The 21,705-nt window shown below is 41.8% G+C and overlaps 1 protein-coding gene across 1 annotated transcript in view; it reads left to right on the top strand.

Annotated features, from left to right (window-relative positions):
- Positions 1 to 21,705, top strand: part of LOC141056850 (uncharacterized) — a 67,429-nt gene that overhangs the window by 11,681 nt on the left and 34,043 nt on the right. The window contains 1 exon segment of the mRNA XM_073553319.1: positions 11,010 to 11,858. Coding sequence (XP_073409420.1) covers positions 11,010 to 11,858 — 849 coding nt within the window.

Consider the following 21,705-nt stretch of genomic DNA (forward strand, 5'->3'; position numbering starts at 1 on the left):
GGGGCCCTGCATACCAGGATGAGATGGGGCCCTGCATACCAGGATGAGATGGGGCCCTGCATACCAGGATGAGATGGGGCCCTGCATACCAGGATGAGATGGGGCCCTGCATACCAGGACGAGATGGGGCCCTGCATACCAGAATTGAAATGATGGTACCATGCATACCAGGACAAGATGGGGGCCCTGCATACCAGGACGAGATGGGACCATGCATACCAGGACGAGATGGGGCCCTGCATACCAGGATAGGGATGATGGTACCATGCATACCAGGACGAGATGGGGGCCCTGCATACCAGGACGAGATGGGACCATGCACACCAGGACGAGATGGGACCATGCACACCAGGACGATATGGGACCATGCATACCAGGACGAGATGGGGCCATGCATACCAGGACGAGATGGGGCCCTGCATACCAGGACGAGATGGGGCCATGCATACTAGGATAAGATGGGGCCCTGCATACCAGGATAGGGATGATGGGGTCATGCATACCAGGATAGGGATGAGGGATACATGCATACTAGGATGAGATGACGGGCCATGCATACCAGGATAGGGATGGGACCATGCATACCAGGATAGGGATGATGGTACCATGCATACCAGGATGAGATGGGGGCCCTGCATACCAGCACGAGATGGGGCCATGCATACCAGGACAAGATGGGGCCATGCATACCAGGACGAGATGGGGCCCTGCATACCAGGACGAGATGGGGCCATGCATACCAGGACGAGATGGGGCCCTGCATACCAGGATAGGGATGATGGGGTCATGCATACCAGGATAGGGATGAGGGATACATGCATACTAGGATGAGATGAGGGGCCATGCATACCAGGATAGGGATGAGGCCATGCATGCCAGGATGGGGATGAGGTGGCCATGTGTATCAGAATGGGGATGTGAGGACCATATATACCAGGATAGGGGATATAAGTACAGAATTGACAACATTTTTTGCTTCAATTTGTTTTTCATAATTTCCTCCACTAAAACCTAGGTGCGTCTTATGGTTCAAAAAATACGGTAAGTGTCAATTTTCTGTACAATAACAGAGTTTCCCTTTAGCCTGAAATTTCAATTTCTTTTAAAACAAACTAACTTCAAGGAGGATTGTGATAAACTACAGGACAAACATTCCACCTGTGCCATGATGGATCTCTAAGCTGTGCGTGGCTGATGGCTGTAATATACAGTTATTCCCACCTGCAGGAGATGTGTTGGCATAGCTCGAGCCCTGGTTTCATAGATTTACTAAACGTCATGAATTCCATTATGTTTTCCATCCTAAGGAATTCAGATTACTGCACAATCTCTCCTGAAATGGGGGCACTAATACATTCTCTCCTCTTCTGGTCAGGATTCATAGTAGCTCCAATGGTCCACCATAAATGAGGGCAACTCCAGTTTAGTGTTCTCCCCTCGTACATACATTGTTGTTGGGGATATAACATATTTTTTTATTCTATGTCTTTTTTTAACCTGTTCATTCTGTATGATAGTTTGATTGTGGTGGGATCGGCCTTCCTGCCTAATGTGAGTCTGTAACTCCCTGATAGTCTTGAAAAAAATCTCTCCAATCTCTTCCAAATGTCTAAGATCTAAATTTAAAGGGAACCGGTCAGCAGGATTGTGCTCAGTAACCTACAGACACTGTCAGGTCGGCGTTGTTATACTGATTGCATTGATACCTGGTGATGAAATCCGTCTTGTGGTTGTTGTTTAATCTGTATTTGTAGATTTCAGTTAGAGATTCTTGTGCTCTGGGGCGTGGCTGTGGGCGGGGCTTTATGTGGTGCTCTAATTACATATGCATCTGTATTGGCTTATGACAGGTCGCTGATCCCTCACTGACCTGCCCCCCATTTTTACATAATGCATATAATAGTGTTGATATTATTGTTGATAATGCCTATAATATTGTGACTATTGTGAGGCTTAGAAAAAAAAATTCTCACATGACACTGGCGGCGCCTGTCCAATAGCCTCTCCCTCTTACTTATAGATGGTACTGCACAGGTGCCGCCATCGCCGGTGATATTTTTCTGGATGTAATTTTTTATGTAAAATAGGGGGCAGGTCACTGAAGGATCAATGTTATGAATGAGTCACCGAGGAGGAAAAACAAAAAGCAAGCTAAGCCCAGAAAACCGGAGAGGTTGGTAACTAGCGGATTGCAGACACCTGATCTTATCCACAACAACTAGCAGTAGCCGTGGAGCGTGCCTACGGTGGTCCTAGACGCCTCGTCATGGCCGGAGAACTAAATAAGCCTAAAGAAAGAAAAGGGAAAATCTAAACTGCCCCAGAGCAGACCCCAAAGGAATAGACAGCCCCCAACATGTATTGTTGGTGAAACAAGATGAAAACACAAACACAGATAGAAAGATAGGATAAGCAAATGGTGGGGCCCACACTAACTAGAAAGGATAGGAAAGGAAAGCTGCTGTCTGCAATCCGAAAAAACCCTGCCAAAAAGATGTCCAACACGTCTGATAGGAAAAATCCCTATATCAGCACTCAGGTATATTCTGAAGACAGAGCAAAAGAGATCAACTGATCAGGGACAAAAACAAACTGAAATAATCAGAGACAAAAATGGGAATTCAGCACAGCCCCAGCCGGGGCTGGCTGAACACAAAAAACTAAGTAACCAGACCAAAACTCATATGAATAATAGCAGAGCAAACAGCTTTGAGAAGGCAGGAACCGAACTGGAAACCAGAAGCCACAGGCAGGAGAAATCACCAGTAAGAAAATAGGGAGTCAGCTGCCTTAAATCCAATCAAAGACTCCTGATGTCCAGTCGCAGTCCTCCTCCTCAGGTGGCAGGTTTCTGCCATTTAGATCAGCTTCATAACCTCCTTTCACCAACAGAGGGAGTCCAGATAGAGAACTCAGTACTCCTCTGTCAGCACAGCCAGCTCCATCACCCTCACCAGAATCCAGAGGTGAACCAGAAAATGCATTCACAACAGTACCCCCCTTGACCAGGTCGATCAGGATGGGCCCAATCTATTGGCATGAATATCAGAGGCAGAGACCCAAGAATTGTCCTCCTGGCCATAACCCTTCCACTTGACCAAATACTGGAGTCTCTGTCTAGCCAGACGAGAATCCAGTATTTTCTCTACCTCATATTCCACATTACCTTTAACCAATACAGGGTCAGGAGGTGCCGCCATAGGATCTACTGGCTCAACAAACCTCTTCAACAGCGACTTATGAAACACGTTATGGATCTTAAACGTAACAGGAAGAGCCAATTGAAAAGAAACCGGATTAAGAATCTCCAAAATCTTGTAAGGTCCAATAAATTTTGGCTTGAGCTTTGGAGAAGCCACCTTCATAGAGATATTCTTTGATGATAACCAAACCATATCACCCACTTTAAACCGGGGATCAATGGTCCTATGCCGGTTGGAAAACCGCTGGGCCTTTTCCTGGGAGAGAGACAACTTATCCACCACTTGGTCCCAAATCTGCTGCATTCTCTCTACAACAGTGTCAACACCTGGGTAGGCTGAAGATTCCACTTGCCCTGAAGAAAATCGAGGATGAAACCCAAAGTTACAGATAAAGGGCGACATCAAGGTGGCAGAACTAGCTCTATTATTTAAAGCGAATTCGGCCAACGGCAAAAATGAGACCCAATCATCCTAATCAGCAGATATAAAACATCTCAAATAGGACTCCAAAGTCTGGTTTGTTCTCTCTGTCTGCCCATTAGTCTGAGGGTGAAACGCAGAGGAGAAGGACAACTGAATTCCCAGCTTGGAGCAAAAAGCTTTCCAGAATCTGGAAACAAACTGTACTCCTCTGTCCGATACAATGTTCTCAGGAATTCCATGCAACCAAACCACCTGTTGTAAAAACAAGGGTACCAACTCTGAGGAAGATGGCATCTTTGTGAGTGGTACAAGATGGACCATCTTAGAGAATTTATCACAAATCACCCAGATAACAGTCATTCTCTGAGAGACAGGAAGATCAGAAATAAAATCCATTGAAATCCATGGCCTCTTGGGCACAGGCAAGGGCATCAACAACCCACTAGAGCGAGAACAGGGTTTAGACTGGGAACAAGTCCCACAGGACTGCACAAAATTCCTGACATCACGAGATAAGGCAGGCCACCAAAAAGACCGACTCACCAAATCTCTGGTACCAAAAATACCTGGATGACCAGCCAATGCGGAGCAATGAACTTCAGACATCACTCTCTTCCTCCACTGGTCAGGAACATACAACTTTCCCATAGGACAACGCTCAGGTCTGTCCTCCTGAAATTCTTCCAGAGCACGTCTCAAATCGGGTGAGATGGCAGAAAGAACTACCCCCTCACCTAGGATGGTAGTAGGCTTGGTCACAATAGGAGAATCAGCAAAGAAACTCCTAGAAAGGGCGTCTGCCTTAACATTCTTAGTGCCTGGAAGAAAGGAGACCACAAAATCAAAACGCGTAAAAAACAAGGCCCACCTAGCCTGTCTAGGATTCAAGCGTTTGGCCGACTCAAGGTAAATCAAATTCTTGTGGTCAGTGAGGACCACAACTTGATGTCTAGCTCCCTCCAACCAATGTCTCCACTCCTCAAATGCCCATTTCATGGCTAACAATTCCCGATTCCCCACATCATAGTTGCATTCAGATGGGGAGAACTTTCGGGAAAAGAAGGCACAGGGATTCATTTTAGACGTCACCCGATCTTTTTGGGACAAAACAGCTCCTGCACCAATCTCTGAAGCGTCTACCTCAAAAGGAAGTGAGACATCAGGTTGCCATAAAACCGGAGCAGAAGTGAACCTCCGCTTCAGCTCCTGAAAGGCCGAAACAGCCTCTGAAGACCAATTCAGCACATCAACACCCTTCTTAGTTAAATCAGTCAGTGGTTTGGCAATACCAGAAAAATTACCTATAAATTTACGATAAAAATTAGCAAAACCCAAAAACTTCTGGAGAGCCTTCAAAGAAGTGGGCTGAACCCAATCATAAATGGCCTGCACCTTGGCCGGGTCTATTTCAGTAGTTGACGGAGACAAAATAAATCCCAAAAATGAAATCCTCTGTACACCAAAAAGGCACTTCCATCCCTTAACATACAGGGAATTCTCCCTCAAAATCCGGAACACAGTCCGAACATGTTCCACATGAGTCCCAATCATTGGAAAAGATCAAAATATCATCCAGATAGATGATCAAAAACTTATCCACAAAGTCCCGGAAAATATAATTCATAAAGGATTCGAAGACAGAAGGGGCATTAGTGAGCCCAAAAGGCATCACCAGGTACTCAAAATGTCCCTCCGGAGTATTAAACGCCGTCTTCCACTCATCCCCATGCTTGATGCGAATAAGATTATACGCCCCCTGAGATCAAGCTTAGTAAACCAGCAAGCACCTTTAACTCTGGAGAATAAATCAGAAATCAGGGGTAACGGATACTGATATTTAACCGTAATTTTGTTGAGGGAACGATAGTCAATACAAGGCCTTAATGAACCATCTTTCTTGGCCACAAAAAACCCCCCAGCACCTAAGGGTGAAGAGGATGGTCTAATATGACCCTTTTCCAATGACTCCTTAATATAAGATCGCATAGCCTCGTGTTCGGGTACAGATAAATTGAAAAGTCGACCCTTGGGAAATTTACACCCAGGCCTCAACTCAATTGCACAGTCATAACTCCTATGAGGAGGCAAAGATGCAGACTTACTCTCACTAAATACATCATAAAAATCAGCCAAATAGTCAGGAACATCATGCGACTGGGGAGAGGTGGAGAAAACAGGAGTGTCGCCAAGAGCACACCGACAACCCCAAATCACCACAGATACAGATTTCCAATCCAAAACTGGATTATGAATTTGCAACCAGGGAAACCCCAGAACAATGGTATCATGCAAATTATGCAAGACCAAAAATCTGCAATTTTCTTGGTGGTCTGGGGCGACCCGCATTATCACCTGGGTCCAAAACTGAGGTTTATTCTCCACCAAAGGAGTAGCATCAATACCCCTCAAAGGAATAGGCGTCCGCAGAGGTGTCATAGGAAAACCACAACGTTTAGCAAAATCCAAGTCCATCAGGTTCAGAGCCGCTCCTGAATCCACAAAAACCTTAGCGGAAAATGTGGATAAGGAGCAGATCAGAGTAATTGCTAAAAGAAACTTAGGTTGTACACCACCCACAACAAATGTGTGTGCAAAACGTTTCTCTCGTTTAGGGCAGACAGAAATACTATGAGAGGCATCTCCACAGAAAAAACACAGCTTATTACGCCTTCTAAACTCCTGATGTTGCGCCATAGACAAAACTCTATCACAATGCATAGGTTCAGACATTTGTCCAAAAGGTGGCAACACCTCTCGTGTAGTTTTGCGTGCACGAAAACGCCGATCAACTTGAATGGCTAATGGCATAGAATCGTCAAGACCAGATAGAACAGGAAATCCCACCATAGTATCTTTTATGGTTTCTGACAAACCCTTCCGAAAGAGAGCTGCCAAGGCACCATCATTCCATGTGGTAAGGACAGCCCACTTTCGGAATTTTTGACAGTATAACTCTGCAGGATCCTGACCCTGGTTCAATGCCAATAGGGCTTTCTCAGCTTGATCAATAGCATTAGGTTCATCATATAACTACCCCAAGGCTTGAAAAAATGCATCCACATTAGTCAGAATAGGATTTTCAGGTGTCAGAGAAAAGGCCCAATCCTGGGGATCGCCGCGCAGCAAGGAGATGACAATTTTACCCTGCTGCGCAGAGCTCCCCAAAGAGTTAGGCTTCAAAGCAAGAAATAATTTACAATTATTCTTAAAATTCAAAAATTTAGACCGATCCCCAAAAAACACATCAGGAGTAGGGATCTTTGGTTCAACAGCATGTGAGTGAGCGAGATAGGTGGAAATTCCCCGCACTTCAGCAGTGAGCTGCTCCACACGATCAGACAATTGCTTAATCTCCATTAAGAAAAAAAAATCCTCCTACGGCCTCAGAGAAAAAGAGGAAAAAATATACATATAAAAAAATTCTGACACTTTTTTTTTTTTTTTTACAATTCTTTCCTGCTTTTGAGTACCCTAGAATATGCGGTATGGCTGGTGATTCTGTTATGAATGAGTCACCGAAGAGGAAAAACAAAAAGCAAGCTAAGCCCAGAAAACCGGAGAGGTTGGTAACTAGCGGATTGCAGACCCCTGATCTTATCCACAACAACTAGCCGTGGAGCGTGCCTACGGTGGTCCTAGATGCCTCGTCACGGCCGGAGAACTAAATAAGCCTAAAGAAAGAAAAGGGAAAATCTAACCTGCCCCAGAGCAGACCCCAAAGGAATAGACAGCCTCCAACATGTATTGTCGGTGAAACAAAATGAAAACACAAACACAGATAGAAAGATAGGCTGAGCAAACGGTGGGGCCCACACTAACTAGAAAGGATAGGAAAGGAAAGCTGCTGTCTGCAATCCGAAAAAACCCTGCCAAAAAGATGTCCAACACGTCTGATAGGAAAAAGCCCTGAAGTCACTAGACTTCAAATCCCTATATCAGCACTCAGGTATATTCTGAAGACAGAGCAAAAGAGATCAACTGATCAGGGACAAAAACAAACCGAAATAATCAGAGACAAAAATGGGAATTCAGCACAGCCCCATCCGGGGCTGGCTGAACACAAAAAACTAAGTAACCAGACCAAAACTCAAATGAACAATAGCAGAGCAAACTTAGCTTTGAGAAGGCAGGAACCGAACTGGAAACCAGAAGCCACAGGCAGGAGAAATCACCAGCAAGAAAATAGGGAGTCGGCTGCCTTAACTCCAATCAAAGACTCCTGATGTCCAATCGCAGTCCTCCTCCTCAGGTGGCAGGTTTCTGCCATTTAGATCAGTTTCATTACGTCCTTTCACCAACAGAGGGAGTCCAGATAGAGAACTCACTACTCTGTCAGTACAGCCAGCTCCATCACCCTCACCAGAAGCCAGAGGTGAACCAGAAAATGCATTCACAGCAGATCAGTGTCATAAACCAATACAGATGAATATGTACGCAGAGCACCACATAAGGCCCCACCCACAGCCCAACCCACAGCCACTCCCACAACCCCACCCCGAAGCACAAGAATCTCATTAACTGAAAACTACAAATACAGATTCAACAATAACCAGCCCGCAGCTTCCCAGAAAAAGCATGTCTATTAGATGTGCCAATTCTGATGCTTTTCCTAGCTCTTCCCACTTGCCCTGTAGCTGTGGGAAATGCGTCCTGTGTCCCCTATCTTTATCACTGGGGACACAGGTCATGCGCAGTCTACGTTTGGCGGCGCATGCGTCCTTTTGACGGTGCGCCGACCAGCGCCAAACGCAACCTGTCAGAAGGACGCATGCGCCGCCAAACACAGACTGCGCACGACCTGCGTCCCCAGTGATAAAGATAGGGGACGCAGGACGCATGCAGTGTCGTGCGCCGGTAGGTGGAGCTACCGGAGGAGGCGCGACAGGGGGCGGGGCTCAGCGGCGGTCGTGCGCAGGCTGTCGCTGCGCCCAGAATTGCAAATGTGAAACTAGCCTTAGTAATGGAAAAGTGTTTATCCATTACGAACCCCATAGTTACATGGTAAATAAAGACACAGCCAGAATAAAGTCTTTTATTAGAAATAAAACAAAACAGTTTTCCTTTTTCAAAAATAGCAAACACAGTTATACTCACCAACACCTAAGTGCAAAGCACCAGAATTGGCGCATCTAATAGATGTGCCTTTTCTGGGCAGCTGCAGGCTGCTATTTTTAGGCTGGGGGGGTCAATATCCATGGCCCCTTACAAGCCTAAGAATACCAGCCCCCCAGTTGTCAGCTTCAGCAAGGCTGGTTGTCAAAAATGGGGGGGACTCCATGCCATTTTTTTAAAATAATTTATTTAAATAATTAAAATAACAGTGTGAGGACCCCTCTATTCTGGATAACCAGCCTTGCTGAAGCTGACAGCTGAGGGTTGCAGCCCCCAGTTGTGAGTTTTGCCAGACAGGTTATAGAAAATACAGGGGAACCCACACCGGTATTTTCATTCATTTATTTAGTTTTAGTGCAGGCGGTGGGTGAGGAATACTCTCATCATCCACTCCTGCTGTCACTGTACTTAGCAGTAGCAGGTGTAGGTTGATGGTAGTAATAATCCCAAAAGCCCCCACCTGCTGTCATCATTCTGACTTTAATAGAACTCTCCTCATTCTCCTCGTTGGCAAAGCAGAGGAGAATAATGAGAGCGTCTTCAGCACCCGCCGCCGGGGAATAGCGCTTACTGCAGCGCTTCTTCCCTGCCGGCCGTCCATGTGGTACTGATACTGCACACGGGCGGTATACGGTTGTCACACATGTGCCACAAATATTACACACATGGACGTCTCCGGTACCGGAAATATCAGGATATGTGAAACCGGCTTTATACACAGTTCTCTTTAAATGCCAAATATTTCTTCTTGAAACTCATCTGACAGAAAATATTGGCCCTTACGATAGTATAGATTGTGAAGTCTCCGAGCCCCATACTCTAATTACACCAGAGAGGTTTCATCACTAGTTTCTCATTTATTACTGATGGAGACTGTGGAGTTTGATCATTTCAGTATTTTCCTAATCAGGCCCCATTTTTAATATCTGATTGTGTCACTTTATGTGGTGGTAAGTTTGGAATTCTTCACAAAGGATAATAGAAAATAAATGAATCTTACAAATTATTTTCCAGCTTCGCACTATACCCTACATACGGTTGTACACTACTGTCTGGGCACATGGCAGTGTTCAGAAGGGAAGGAGCGCCATTTAGCTATTTGAATGCAGATCTAGCTGGAATAGTTTGCAGACACAATGTATTGGGAGCACTGTTCATGGTCACCTGGCAGCTCAAAAGATGTCCACCATGAACATGCTTGGCACTATCTTCTCTGCTTTCCATATTCCAAGGATTGCCTTGCTCATCGCCCTATAACACCCTCACATGGATCTGGACTTACACTGGGACCCCTAGGCTTGGACCATGGTGTTACCTGCTATTCTGTGGTGTTCGATGGCAAGAAGAATAGTCAGGTAGCTGGGTCAGAACCAGAAGGACAGAATACAGAATCAGAAGACACAAGAGTAGTCAGTAAACGGGCCACGGTCACAGCAGGAAACAAATACACAAGCCGCAAGCTGAGCACAGAGGACTGAACCAGAGGAGAACAGCGCTGTATCTGGCAGATTCCGGCCATGTGCTTTGCGCTTTAGTAGGGTGTGGTACTTTCCAATTGGCTGAAGTAGGGAGCAGATTACTCCAGCTGGACAGCAGGAACAGATCCCAGATGAGATTGGGCACACCATATGCAGAAGCCCTAATATAACTAAATGACAGAAAAACAGAATAGTCAAAATCCCCATAAAGTGATTCCATGTTATAAATTAATTCACTGAGGGTTATAATCCTTAGGAGGAGTGAATATTTTGACTCCACAGCCACTTTCTGGAAATTAACATGCAGTGGATGTTGGAGAGTGAAAATTACACATTTGCCATTTTCTTACCCAGCACATAGTGCCCAGATTGTGCTCCAGGAGACACACACCGCAAATTAAGTGGATTCTTCTCACTATAATATTGGTAAATACAGGGATCCTAAATGTTTGAGCACACTGCAAGACTCCGAAGTGAGAGCGGATTTTGCTGGATTGGTTTATAGAAACCCTGTTGCTTTTCAACAGCCTTTGAGCCACTAATAGTGTGGGAACCTCTGTTTTTCCATTGACAGATGATGGACCTGAGTGGGGACTTGTGTTTTGTGAGATGAGAATTGGTATTTTTTTCGCCTACATAACAAGGTTTTCTATTAGACTGTGAACTGTCATTGTCTTGGTAAATAATTTAAGCTTTTACATAGCTTGCCATTTTTATGGACAGTTTAAGTAGAAATGCTCAAAAATATAAAACTCAAGGATATTTTATTAAAAAATTGTTTTTTTTATCTTAGCAGATGACTGTACCAGGAGATCAGAGGGACAGCTGACATCTTCCATTTTGAAATCTGATGATCTTGAGATCCTACAAGATACAACTGAAGTGAATGTCATTACTCCAGATATACCATCATCCATTCACAGCAAAGATCTGTCATCTGATCCTATGAAACAGGTCCCATCTTCTGATTCACTACTGACTACTAAGGAAAATCAAAGTCACAAAAAAGGCAATAAAAAACAAACTGCTCCTAAAGCAAAGAATTCATATTCATGTTCAGAATGTGGGAAATGTTTTGCACAGAAATCAAATTTTGTTGCCCATCAGAGAACCCACACAGGGGAGAAGCCTTTTTCCTGTTCAGAATGTGGGAAATGTTTTGCACATAAATCATATTTTGTTACCCACCAAAGAACTCACACAGGGGAGAAGCCTTTTTCATGTTCAGAATGTGGGAAATGTTTTGCACAGAAATCACATTTTGTTACCCATAAGAGAACTCACACAGGGGAGAAGCCTTTTTCATGTTCAGAATGTGGGAAATGTTTTTCACATAAATCATATTTTGTTACCCACCAAAGAACTCACACAGGGGAGAAGCCTTTTTCCTGTTCAGAATGTGGGAAATGTTTTAACAGTAAATCAGATTGTGTTAAGCACCAGAGAATCCACACAGGGGAGAAGCCTTTTTCCTGTTCAGAATGTGGGAAATGTTTTAACAGTAAATCAGATTGTGTTAAGCACCAGAGAATCCACACAGGGGAGAAGCCTTTTTCATGTTTAGAATGTGGGAAATGTTTTGCACAGAAATCAAATGTTGTTACCCACCAGAGAACTCACACAGGGGAGAAGCCTTTTTCCTGTTAAGACTGTGGGAAATATTTTAACCAGAAGGATCTTCTTGATCGCTATCAGAGCAGTCACATAAAGGAGGAGCCATTTTCATTTTTCTTAATGTGGGAAAAATTTTACATGGAAATCAACTGTTAATAAACATCAGATATGTCACATAGGGGAGAAGCCTTTTTTATGTTCAAAATGTTGGAATAGTTTTAACCAAAATTGAATCTTCTTAAATGGGTTGTCTCTTGAGATTCCTCATGTTTGCTGACAAAAGAATAAAACTAAACCTTATTAACTCCAAATGTAAAACTATACCCATAATTCACCCCCTGAAGGTTAGTTAGTAGGTGACTAATAAAAAAAACATGTACCCCACAGTTCAGTATATAGGGTGAGGTGACGTATTCACACTCTCCAAGCCTCTCATTTCATCGTCCTCACCAAAGGCGACTCATCAGGAGACTATTTAGTATTGACCTATGTTCAAGTGAGACTAGACAAAAACTAAAATCATGTATCATGTTATCCGAAACAGTCAGAAAACTAGCCACATATTTTCAGATCCCAGACCTCAAACTATATACTTCATAAGTTTATAAGCCACTCCAGTGTCAGGAATAGAACAATACAAATGGTAGAAAGCTGCATCCTATAAATGTAACAAATTTATATTTTAAATAAACAGGTCATGCTAGCTGAAAATCATGGACATATAAATGGATCCGTCATACATATGCAAAATCACGGGGGTGTGGCAAAACCACATAAATGATCAAAACACCCAAATCTTAGAAAAACATATACCGTATTTTCCGCTTTGTAAGACGCACTTTTTTTCCCCAAAATTGGGGGGGAAAACAGGGGTGCGTCTTACAAAGCGGACATGCCTTACCTAGGCTGTGATCGGGGGCGTCCGGCGGTTGCTGGCCGCTGCTGCGGGTGTGTCCGGTGCCGCGTTGTGTGCCCGTCGATGCCCGGGGCTCTGCCAACATTGTGCGACAGGCCAGAGCCCCGGCATTTCCTCGGTTCCCTGTGTGCCGGTAAAAAGATGGCCGCCGGCGCGTGCGCAGATGGGATCTCGGGACCCAGTTCTCGAGAGATGAGATTTGAAATCTCATCTCTCGAGAGCTGGGTCCCGAGATCCCATCTGCGCACGCGCCGGCAGCCATTTTCCCTGGGTTCCCTGTGTGCGCGCGGTGGTGCCTGTAAAAAAATGGCCGCCGCGCGTGCGCAGATGGGATCTCGGGACCCAGCTCTCGAGAGATGAGATTTCAAATCTCATCTCTCGAGAACTGGGTCCCGAGATCCCATCTGCGCACGCGCCGGCGGCCATCTTTTTTTTTTTACCGGCACTTCAGCGCACGTATACAGGGAACCGAGGAAATGCTGGGGCTCTGGTCTGTCGAACAATGTCGGCAGAGCCCCGGGCATCGATGGGCACACAACGCCGCACCGGAGGCACCCGCAGCATCGGCCTGCAACAGCCGGACAAGTGGAGAAACCTGACACCAGCACAAGACTCTGCAGCAGCAACGGCACACATCGGAGCCCCCCCTCATCCCTGGATGCGGCCTGCAGCATCACTCCACGCCTGCCTCCTCCAGCAGCGAGCCTGGGACCCCGCTACATCGCAGCCACCAACCCCGGTAAGCAATAAGATGCAAGGATTATAAGAGGCACCACCATTTTATTAAAAAATATTTTTTTCTTATTTTTCTCCTCAAAAATTGTGGTGCGTCTTATAATCCGGAGCGTCTTATAAAGCGAAAAATACGGTACTTTATTTTGGATAATTGGACAGAAAAAGGAAGGTCGTGGAGAGCATGTGCAAAAATAAGCAAAAAGTGCCACAGTGCAACAAGAGGACACGCTGACCAATGAACCACCACCATCAATGTGTCTCAACCATATTTGTTATATCATCACCACCCCCAAGTTATATTTAAAAGGTTACATCAGAGATAAAGAATACAAAGTCTGAAAAAATAGCAATACCTCTTAGGAAATGGGCCAAAGGTATTAGGGCCGTCAAATGAGTAGTGCAACCACCTGAAATTAGGATAGCTGCTATTGTATCACATGAATATGAATCTAATATCCTTCCCGGTCTCATCTCTCCATTTGCCCATTTAGAAAGTGGCGTCTCCCATTATGGCGGACCCAGTCAGCGCGTCACCCTGACGCGCGTTTTGGAGACTGAATCCTTCGTCAGGGGGCGTGACAGTGAATAAGAGACACTGGTTTAAATTGCCGTCTACCGGATGTGATGACACCGCAGCTGGAAATGACACATCTGTAGCCCTAGCAACCTGGAACGCCCGGTGGCATTAGAATCATGCGGTAGGCAGAACCAGGTGGGTCACTCGGCAACCGCCCCCATATAGAGATGCTGCAGACCATCAGGCGTGTCGGGGCAGGGCGCACACGCGTACAGGTCCGCGGCATCATCAGATCCTCCCACATTATTGCATCACCACCAATATTGAAAATATGTGAAGATTTCAAATCTCAAGTAAGGGACCTGCTAAAGATAATGTATTCATTTACCATAAAAAGTCAAAAAGCTATGTCATAATATTTTCTAGATCCACTTATTGTAAGAATCTATAAATCAACCTATCGCATTATCTACCATATATCATCTATTAGTTATATAACTTTATAAGTACACATATGACATGTTATCCAAGATAGTATTCTATAGCAATAGATGGCAAAAGCATCCATATATAAAAGTGGCATCAAATCCATAATATAGACACAGTATATAATATGGCAAATTCCGATCCCGATGTTGAAACAGAAGGTGGGAGGACTCCATGTGTTCATGAAGCGCCTTCAATCCAGACAGAATGTCACATTGTAGAAGGATCAACTTTATTCTCATTTGCACAAGGAAAGACTAGAAGCAATGGGATGAAACTGAATGGGAGGAGACACAGATTAGATATTAGAAAAAACTTTTTGACAGTTAGAGTGATCAATGAGTGGAACAGGCTGCCACGAGAAGTGGTGAGTTCTCCTTCAATGGAAGTCTTCAAACAGAGGCTGGACAGACATCTGACTGGGATGATTTAGCGAATCCTGCTTTGAGCAGGGGGTTGGACCAGATGGCCCAGGAGGTCCCTTCCAACTCTACGATTCTATGATTCTATGTGCACAATCTAAAAAATAATAAGAAAAATAAAAATAATTAAAAACAAGCACAGCACACTATTACCCATAAATGCACTGCTCCAAAGCAGGAAAATAGATAACAAGAATATATAGTATGAATTTGAATTTACCAAATGGCTGCAATGAAGCAAAGAGTGAAAAATGTAAAGGGGTCTGAATACTTTCCATACCCACTGTATCAGTAAAAATAACTCATCTTTATTAGGTAAAGTATAAAAGAATTGCGCCATTTTCCGATATTCGTCTCGTCCATTTTTCATGATCTTGGGTTGATCTTGGGTTGGGTGAAGGCATGCAAATAGTTTAAATAATCAAGTATTGCTATAATAATCTCATCTCCATTCTTACCCTTTATGTAAATACTGAATGAGGGACACTTGTTAAGTCTAAAAATAGTTTACATGCCTCTGTATAAAGAGACTGAGAGAGAAACAGCCAGAGAGATTCTGCCAAGACATCTATACATCCAAAGGACAAGAGACAGGACAGCAGCCACAACATTATCACAAGCGTCACGGATCTATTCTATAGGAAACAACTTAGGGGTTTTCAGCCTCATTTAGAAGAATACAGATCTACTCCATTGACCATCACTGAACCATGGATACGTTTGAAGCCAGGTTGTGATCCTCAGATCAACTGGCCTTGTACCTTGTATAGAATCAATGAGCTGTCATCTTCTTACACTTGTTGTTACCTCATCTCTGTGTGCGTGCCACAGGTGGAGTAGTTGACCCTGGAATATGAAGCCAGGTTGTGATCCTCGGAACAACTGGCCATGTGTGGACTGTCATCTTCCTACACTTGTTACCTCCTCTCTGTGTCTGTGCCACAGCTGGGGTAGTGACCCTGGAAGATCTGAAGTCACAGCAGCTATTATCCCAGCAGGTCAGTGGAAGGGTGAGACTCTGTAATGTGCCCCATCTTGGGTATTTTGCTGGGACTGTTCTATGTGTTATCTGCCTGTTTTGTGGTACACTAAAGCATTGCCACACTGTTTTACCCTCACCCTGTGTTTTCTGAGTAGCGTTTTGCCCATAAAAAGGAGAGTGGGAGTTTAGTGGGACAATCCCTGATCCATGTGGTTTTGGCTAGAGGGCGGCGCTCATAGCATTCTGGCAGTGACAAGCATAGAGGCCTGCTGGAGACCTCTGGTTGTCATGCCAACCCATCGGTGACCCATGATCATGTGACGTGGTCACCGATGGGTGGGATTTCCAGCGTGCTTGCTGGCAGTGCGCATTATGTGCCGCTGTTAGGGGCAAATGGCAGCTGTTCAAAACAGCTGACGTGCCGGAAAAGATGTAAGCTCACCGCCAGAGCCCACATCAAAGGGGGAAGTACATTTATGCCCAATGTCAGAAAGGGGTTAAAGGGGATTGTTTTTACAGAGACAGAAGTGGTAATCAATCATGCATACTTACAAATAATTACAAAAATACACAGCTTCTAATGTTATAGTATATAGTTACGACAAGAAAATATAATTGTTAAAAAATGCTTATTCTTGTATATTATTCAGGACTTATTACCAGATGCGATATGACAATTTCTTATAAAAAAAATGTAGTGGTTTATCTGGATTCTTCCATCAAAGAAAAGATTATTACAGAAAAACAGAAAAATAGGTGCATGATTATAAAGAGATTGTCCATTTGTTCATAGCAAAGCTTGTACCCTTCTTTTCCTGGAAATCTGCATGGTAAATGGCGTCTGTCTCTGTTAAGCGAAGTCACATGGTGATTCAGTTACATACCAGCTGTCCGTAGTGTCGTGCAAGGATCATTCCTCAAGTCTGTGTCTCATGGTGGTGAAGGAGCGAGCGACCCCTAGAGTAAGCCCCCACCTTAAATATACGTCTTTTAAAGCACGTGGTCTCTATAAATGGAGTTGACATCTACCATGAGCTAAACTTGCAAAAAAACACATGCAGTGTCAGCTGAAGGTACTATTCAGTAAAGAATTGAGTGTAAGAAATTAACAACCGATTAATATTTAACAATTCCCCCTTTTGAGGGTGAAAGACATTTATTGAAACCCTCAAAATATAAGATCTTTCTTTTCTTCTTCTTTGACAAAATGATTTAATTATTATTGTTATACGCACTTAATGATGTGAATTCATGTTATGGTAAGCCGTAAACAATATTCATATAAAATATGTATAATTATATTTCCCTAAATCTAAGTTGAAGCATCTCTGGTCCAGTCATCATCATCTGATGTCATCTGGTCTTAATTTTAATATCTTCTGTCTTTTCCTTGGTTCTTCTTTAGAGCACAGTCTTTATATGATAATTCCTTTGAGATAGCTTATAGATGTTGTAGAAATCATGTCGTGTCACGTGTCATGTGTCAAATCAAAGTCCATAAATTCAAATGTTGATAAGAAAACAAAGTCCATAGATGAAATGCAGCTTTAATATCTGTGCAGTGTCACTTTTAAAAACCTGGGCTTATATTGGCTCGCCTTGGATATTCTGGAATCTTCCATCTGCACTGGTCTTTGAACAGGTGTCACGTCTTTGGTCAGCAAAGCAAGGGTTAAAATGACTCTTCCTTGCTAAACATAGCACCATAACCAGTCCTTGTCCTAATGCACAGGACACATGTCAGGGTTGTAGCTTCCTGACAATTACCGCTTTACAGGTGATTGGAAACCTCTGGAACTTGGTAAGAACGTGATAACACCGTTCACATCAGCATCATAGGATCATCGTCCTCTGGTTGTCAGGTTAGACACTTTAATTGTGACTGTCAGTGGTGGATACTGCACTTGTGACTGTCAGTGGTGGATACTGCACTTGTGACTGTCAGTGGTGGATACTGCACTTGTGACTGTCAGTGGTGGATACTGCACTTGTGGCTGTCAGTGGTGGATACTGCACTTGTAATTAATACAGTCTATTACTCAGTAATCATAGCTTTGTTACCTTCTGGGACTTCAGGATCGCGGCATTCTTCTTCCTGCAACTGGTAAGAATCAATTGAATTTAGAAATATGAAAAGTCTTTATAATTGTAATTTCAGTATCTTGCTTGAAGTCTTCATTCCCTATTCTATACCAAATCTGGTAATTTTCCTAACCTATAATATCACAGCGTACCATAGCAATCAGTAATATCCATATAATCATTATCAGAATTTGTACCATATATGGATTTCAATGTTTGAAATAATAAAACAATAATAAGTGATAATACATTATTATCCATATTCTTTCTATATATGGAACATTTTTTTATGTCATAGGTGTAATTACCTTTTTCAGCCCATAGGTGTCAGTGTGTTTTATGTAACAAGTGTTTTCATCTTTATTAATAAGGAATATATTTATTATACCAATAATATGTAAGAATGTATAGCCATGAACCAAATTAAGAATATATGAGTGAGCGAATGAATGAATGAAAGAATTGTTGCATATAACTCAGAAGTGAAACATTTTCCTTTGTAATGGCCATATCATTGTTATATTTAATGAAGCAATATTCTCATAGTAGATATTACTTTATTAAATATTGATTTTTTTGTTTGTTTTTTTTCTTGATTGACAGAAAAAATAAAAATTTAAGAATTAAAAATAAAAATAGAATAATAAAAATTGAAAATGAAAAATAAAAATGAGAAGAAAAATAAGAATAAAAAATAAGGCCTTTATGTTGATTCCAAGTACAGAATGGTTATGTCCTCAGTAACATATACCCTTAATATTTCCATGATCTGGATTGTTTCATAATTGTCATAAACTTGTATTACCAAAATATTCAAATTATGCAACTTTGCATATAATACTCTTCTTAGTGTAAAGAAATGACTCTTTATAATACTCAATGTTATTATACCCAATACTTATACCATTGTACCTTATTTGTATTTCTTCTTTATTAAAATGTGTGAAGAAGAGGTATTAATCTAATGTGATGATGTAGTCAGGATCAAAAACACATTCCCCCTTAATACCGAAAAATATTGTTTCATGAAATAATTCATTTATCAAAACCAAAACTAAAAATAATTAATTTATAAATTGTGTAAATTTTATACTTGCTTTATACCATTTATTTCTCTGAAGATGTGTAACTATCTATGTAACCATTAAAAATAAAATTGAATATCATAAAATTATCCTTTGGAAAAATTAATTTAAATGTAGATTTTCTTAATAAACCATTTTGATGTGATTGCACTTATCCACAATTAACTAAATCAAGAAATAATAATTACTATAGAAATATATGTTGTGTAGATAATATTTCATTATGTATCTTAATATTCTAATAATTAAGCTGACCTGCATATTTCTTATAAAGGCAAAGTTTTTTCTCTAACATACATAGTCTTGAGGCCTCTTTCATACATCAAACGTATCACATTACCTACCCCTTAGCAGCTGCTCATACATGTATCTGTCATCTGTCACTCAGACTGTGTCACATATAAGTTCAAACCAAATTATTCCACATACGAAGGTGTGAATACATGAATACAAATCCAAAAAAAATTATTGTCCTAATTATCAATGCGCATTGTAAACTATTAAATTTAGTATCTTAATATTTCTTTGAATATTCCACAAATACACATAACATAAATATATGTTGTATTAGCTATACTTGAAACTTTAGGCCTAGAAAGAAAAATTCCTTTGACTAGTAAAGGCTGGCATCAAAACCAAAAATTCTTTTCACTAAGGAACAGGGACATGGTATACCTATTATTAGAACAAGGTTCAGATTTCACATGCTGTGGTTGTCATGTCATGCCATGCAGTAAAGACATACACACAGAACACATTTAAGATGCAGTTATTTTCTTTTAAGTGTTAAATATATAAAATCATGCAATTATTGCAACTTCCTGTGTAAATAAAGGCATAAATCCATGTAAGAGAATTTTTCCCAATTAAGTCCTGCTTTGAAATGAAAATTCTAAGGAAAAATAAAAGATAAGGTTAATATCATATTCATAATTCTAAATATTATTACTGAAGTAGATTTTAATTTTCACTAAAAAATACAGTTCTACAATCTCTACTTCTACAAACACTCTATATATACTGTATGAATATGTATATCTACAAAACTATAGAACTACAGAATTATACTCTATATAATAATTACATATAACTGACTAATACACTGTATAACACTTTTACACAACATATAATTACATTTTTAGCCAATTCCTAAACCTAATCTTATTTCTCTGTAAAAAATGTCCTGAAAAGTTCTTGCCATTTTGAAGCTGACGGATTCTCTGAGCAGAGTGTTCAGTTGAAAGCCAATGATCTCACTCACCACCTGCTTCTGTCCGTCAGATAACGCCATCTTTTTTACAGAAAGAAGGTCAGAACTCATCATTCCTTAAGGATTAAAGCAAATATGTGATTTTCTTCGTTCTTCATAGATTTGATTTTGGGGATAACTCAATTTAGAACACTTTGATACAGGCTTCTGATAAGATTTTACTCTGCCTGTCTTTACAAAATTAGCATGATTTATCCTCTTTTCATTATTTTCACATTTTCTAGCAAAATCAAGGGATTGCGCGCATTCAAATAAAGAATCTTTTTGTGACGCAATAACACGAGATGCAGGATTTAGAAAACCAAATTTGTTTACAAAACTCTTTATCAGGGTGTCATGATCTCAGTGCGGGTTTGACTCGCACACATGGGGTTAATGTCTGGAACGAGTGCTGATGACTGGCATTTCTGGGGTTAAAGGTTGTGATCCCAGTGCAGTCTTACCTGGACACCTGGGGCTTATGATTGTGGCCTCTCCCTGGTTCTGGGAGAGGCTTCTTATAGCCTCAGGAAGCTCCTATGTGAAGCGAAAAAGAAGAAATATGCAGCACTCACCGATGTAGCTGAAAAACTGTGCGTCTTTATTTCACATGAATTCCATCAAATGTGTGGACATGCAGGACGTGGAGGAATGCTAGGGGAGGGAGGTGCCGGACAACGGCCGTTTCGCGATTACTCGCTTCTACGGGTCCAGGTGAGGGGATTAGCTAAAGGTCATTCCCTTTATAGGATCACAGACCTTACTAATTAACATACATAACAAGTTGTGAAACAAACATTTACAAAAAAATATAGTTATACAATATACAGAGTGCAAGATACTAGTAAAGAATAAATCTTTCCATATCGATTTACAAGATAATCTATATTTTTACAATATCATAGGAAGATTATAATCTAAATAACTTTACATACAATTTTTTATATGACATTTTTTATAAAAATACTGACAGATCGATCCGGTCATTTAGTCCCAAAGGACCTTGTGCGTTCGCTTTCAGGATCCATTTTGCTTCTTGTTGCAGTAAAGCTTTGTCATGGTCGCCTCCTTGAGGTGGAAAATTGACCTTCTCAATCCCTGCAAAACTCAAAATTTCTGGGTTAGCTTTCTGCACATCTTGAATATGCTTGATTAATCGCAGTGAGCCCTTTCCTGATGTAATAGATCTATAGTGTTCACCAAAACGTATCGTAAGTGGTCTTATAGTTTTTCCAATATAAAAATAACCACATGGACAAAAAATAATATAAACCACGAATTTAGTTTGACAAGAAATGTAGTTTTGTACCTTATGTTCCATAGAGCCAAAATGTATAGAATTCCCTGTCAGGTGAAGATGACAGTATCTGCAGTGACCACATTTATAATTTCCTTTTATTG

This window comes from Dendrobates tinctorius, unplaced genomic scaffold (assembly GCF_039654945.1).
Source record: "Dendrobates tinctorius isolate UK_male_01 unplaced genomic scaffold, ASM3965494v1 ptg000200l, whole genome shotgun sequence".
In the NCBI taxonomy this organism is placed as follows: domain Eukaryota; kingdom Metazoa; phylum Chordata; class Amphibia; order Anura; family Dendrobatidae; genus Dendrobates; species Dendrobates tinctorius.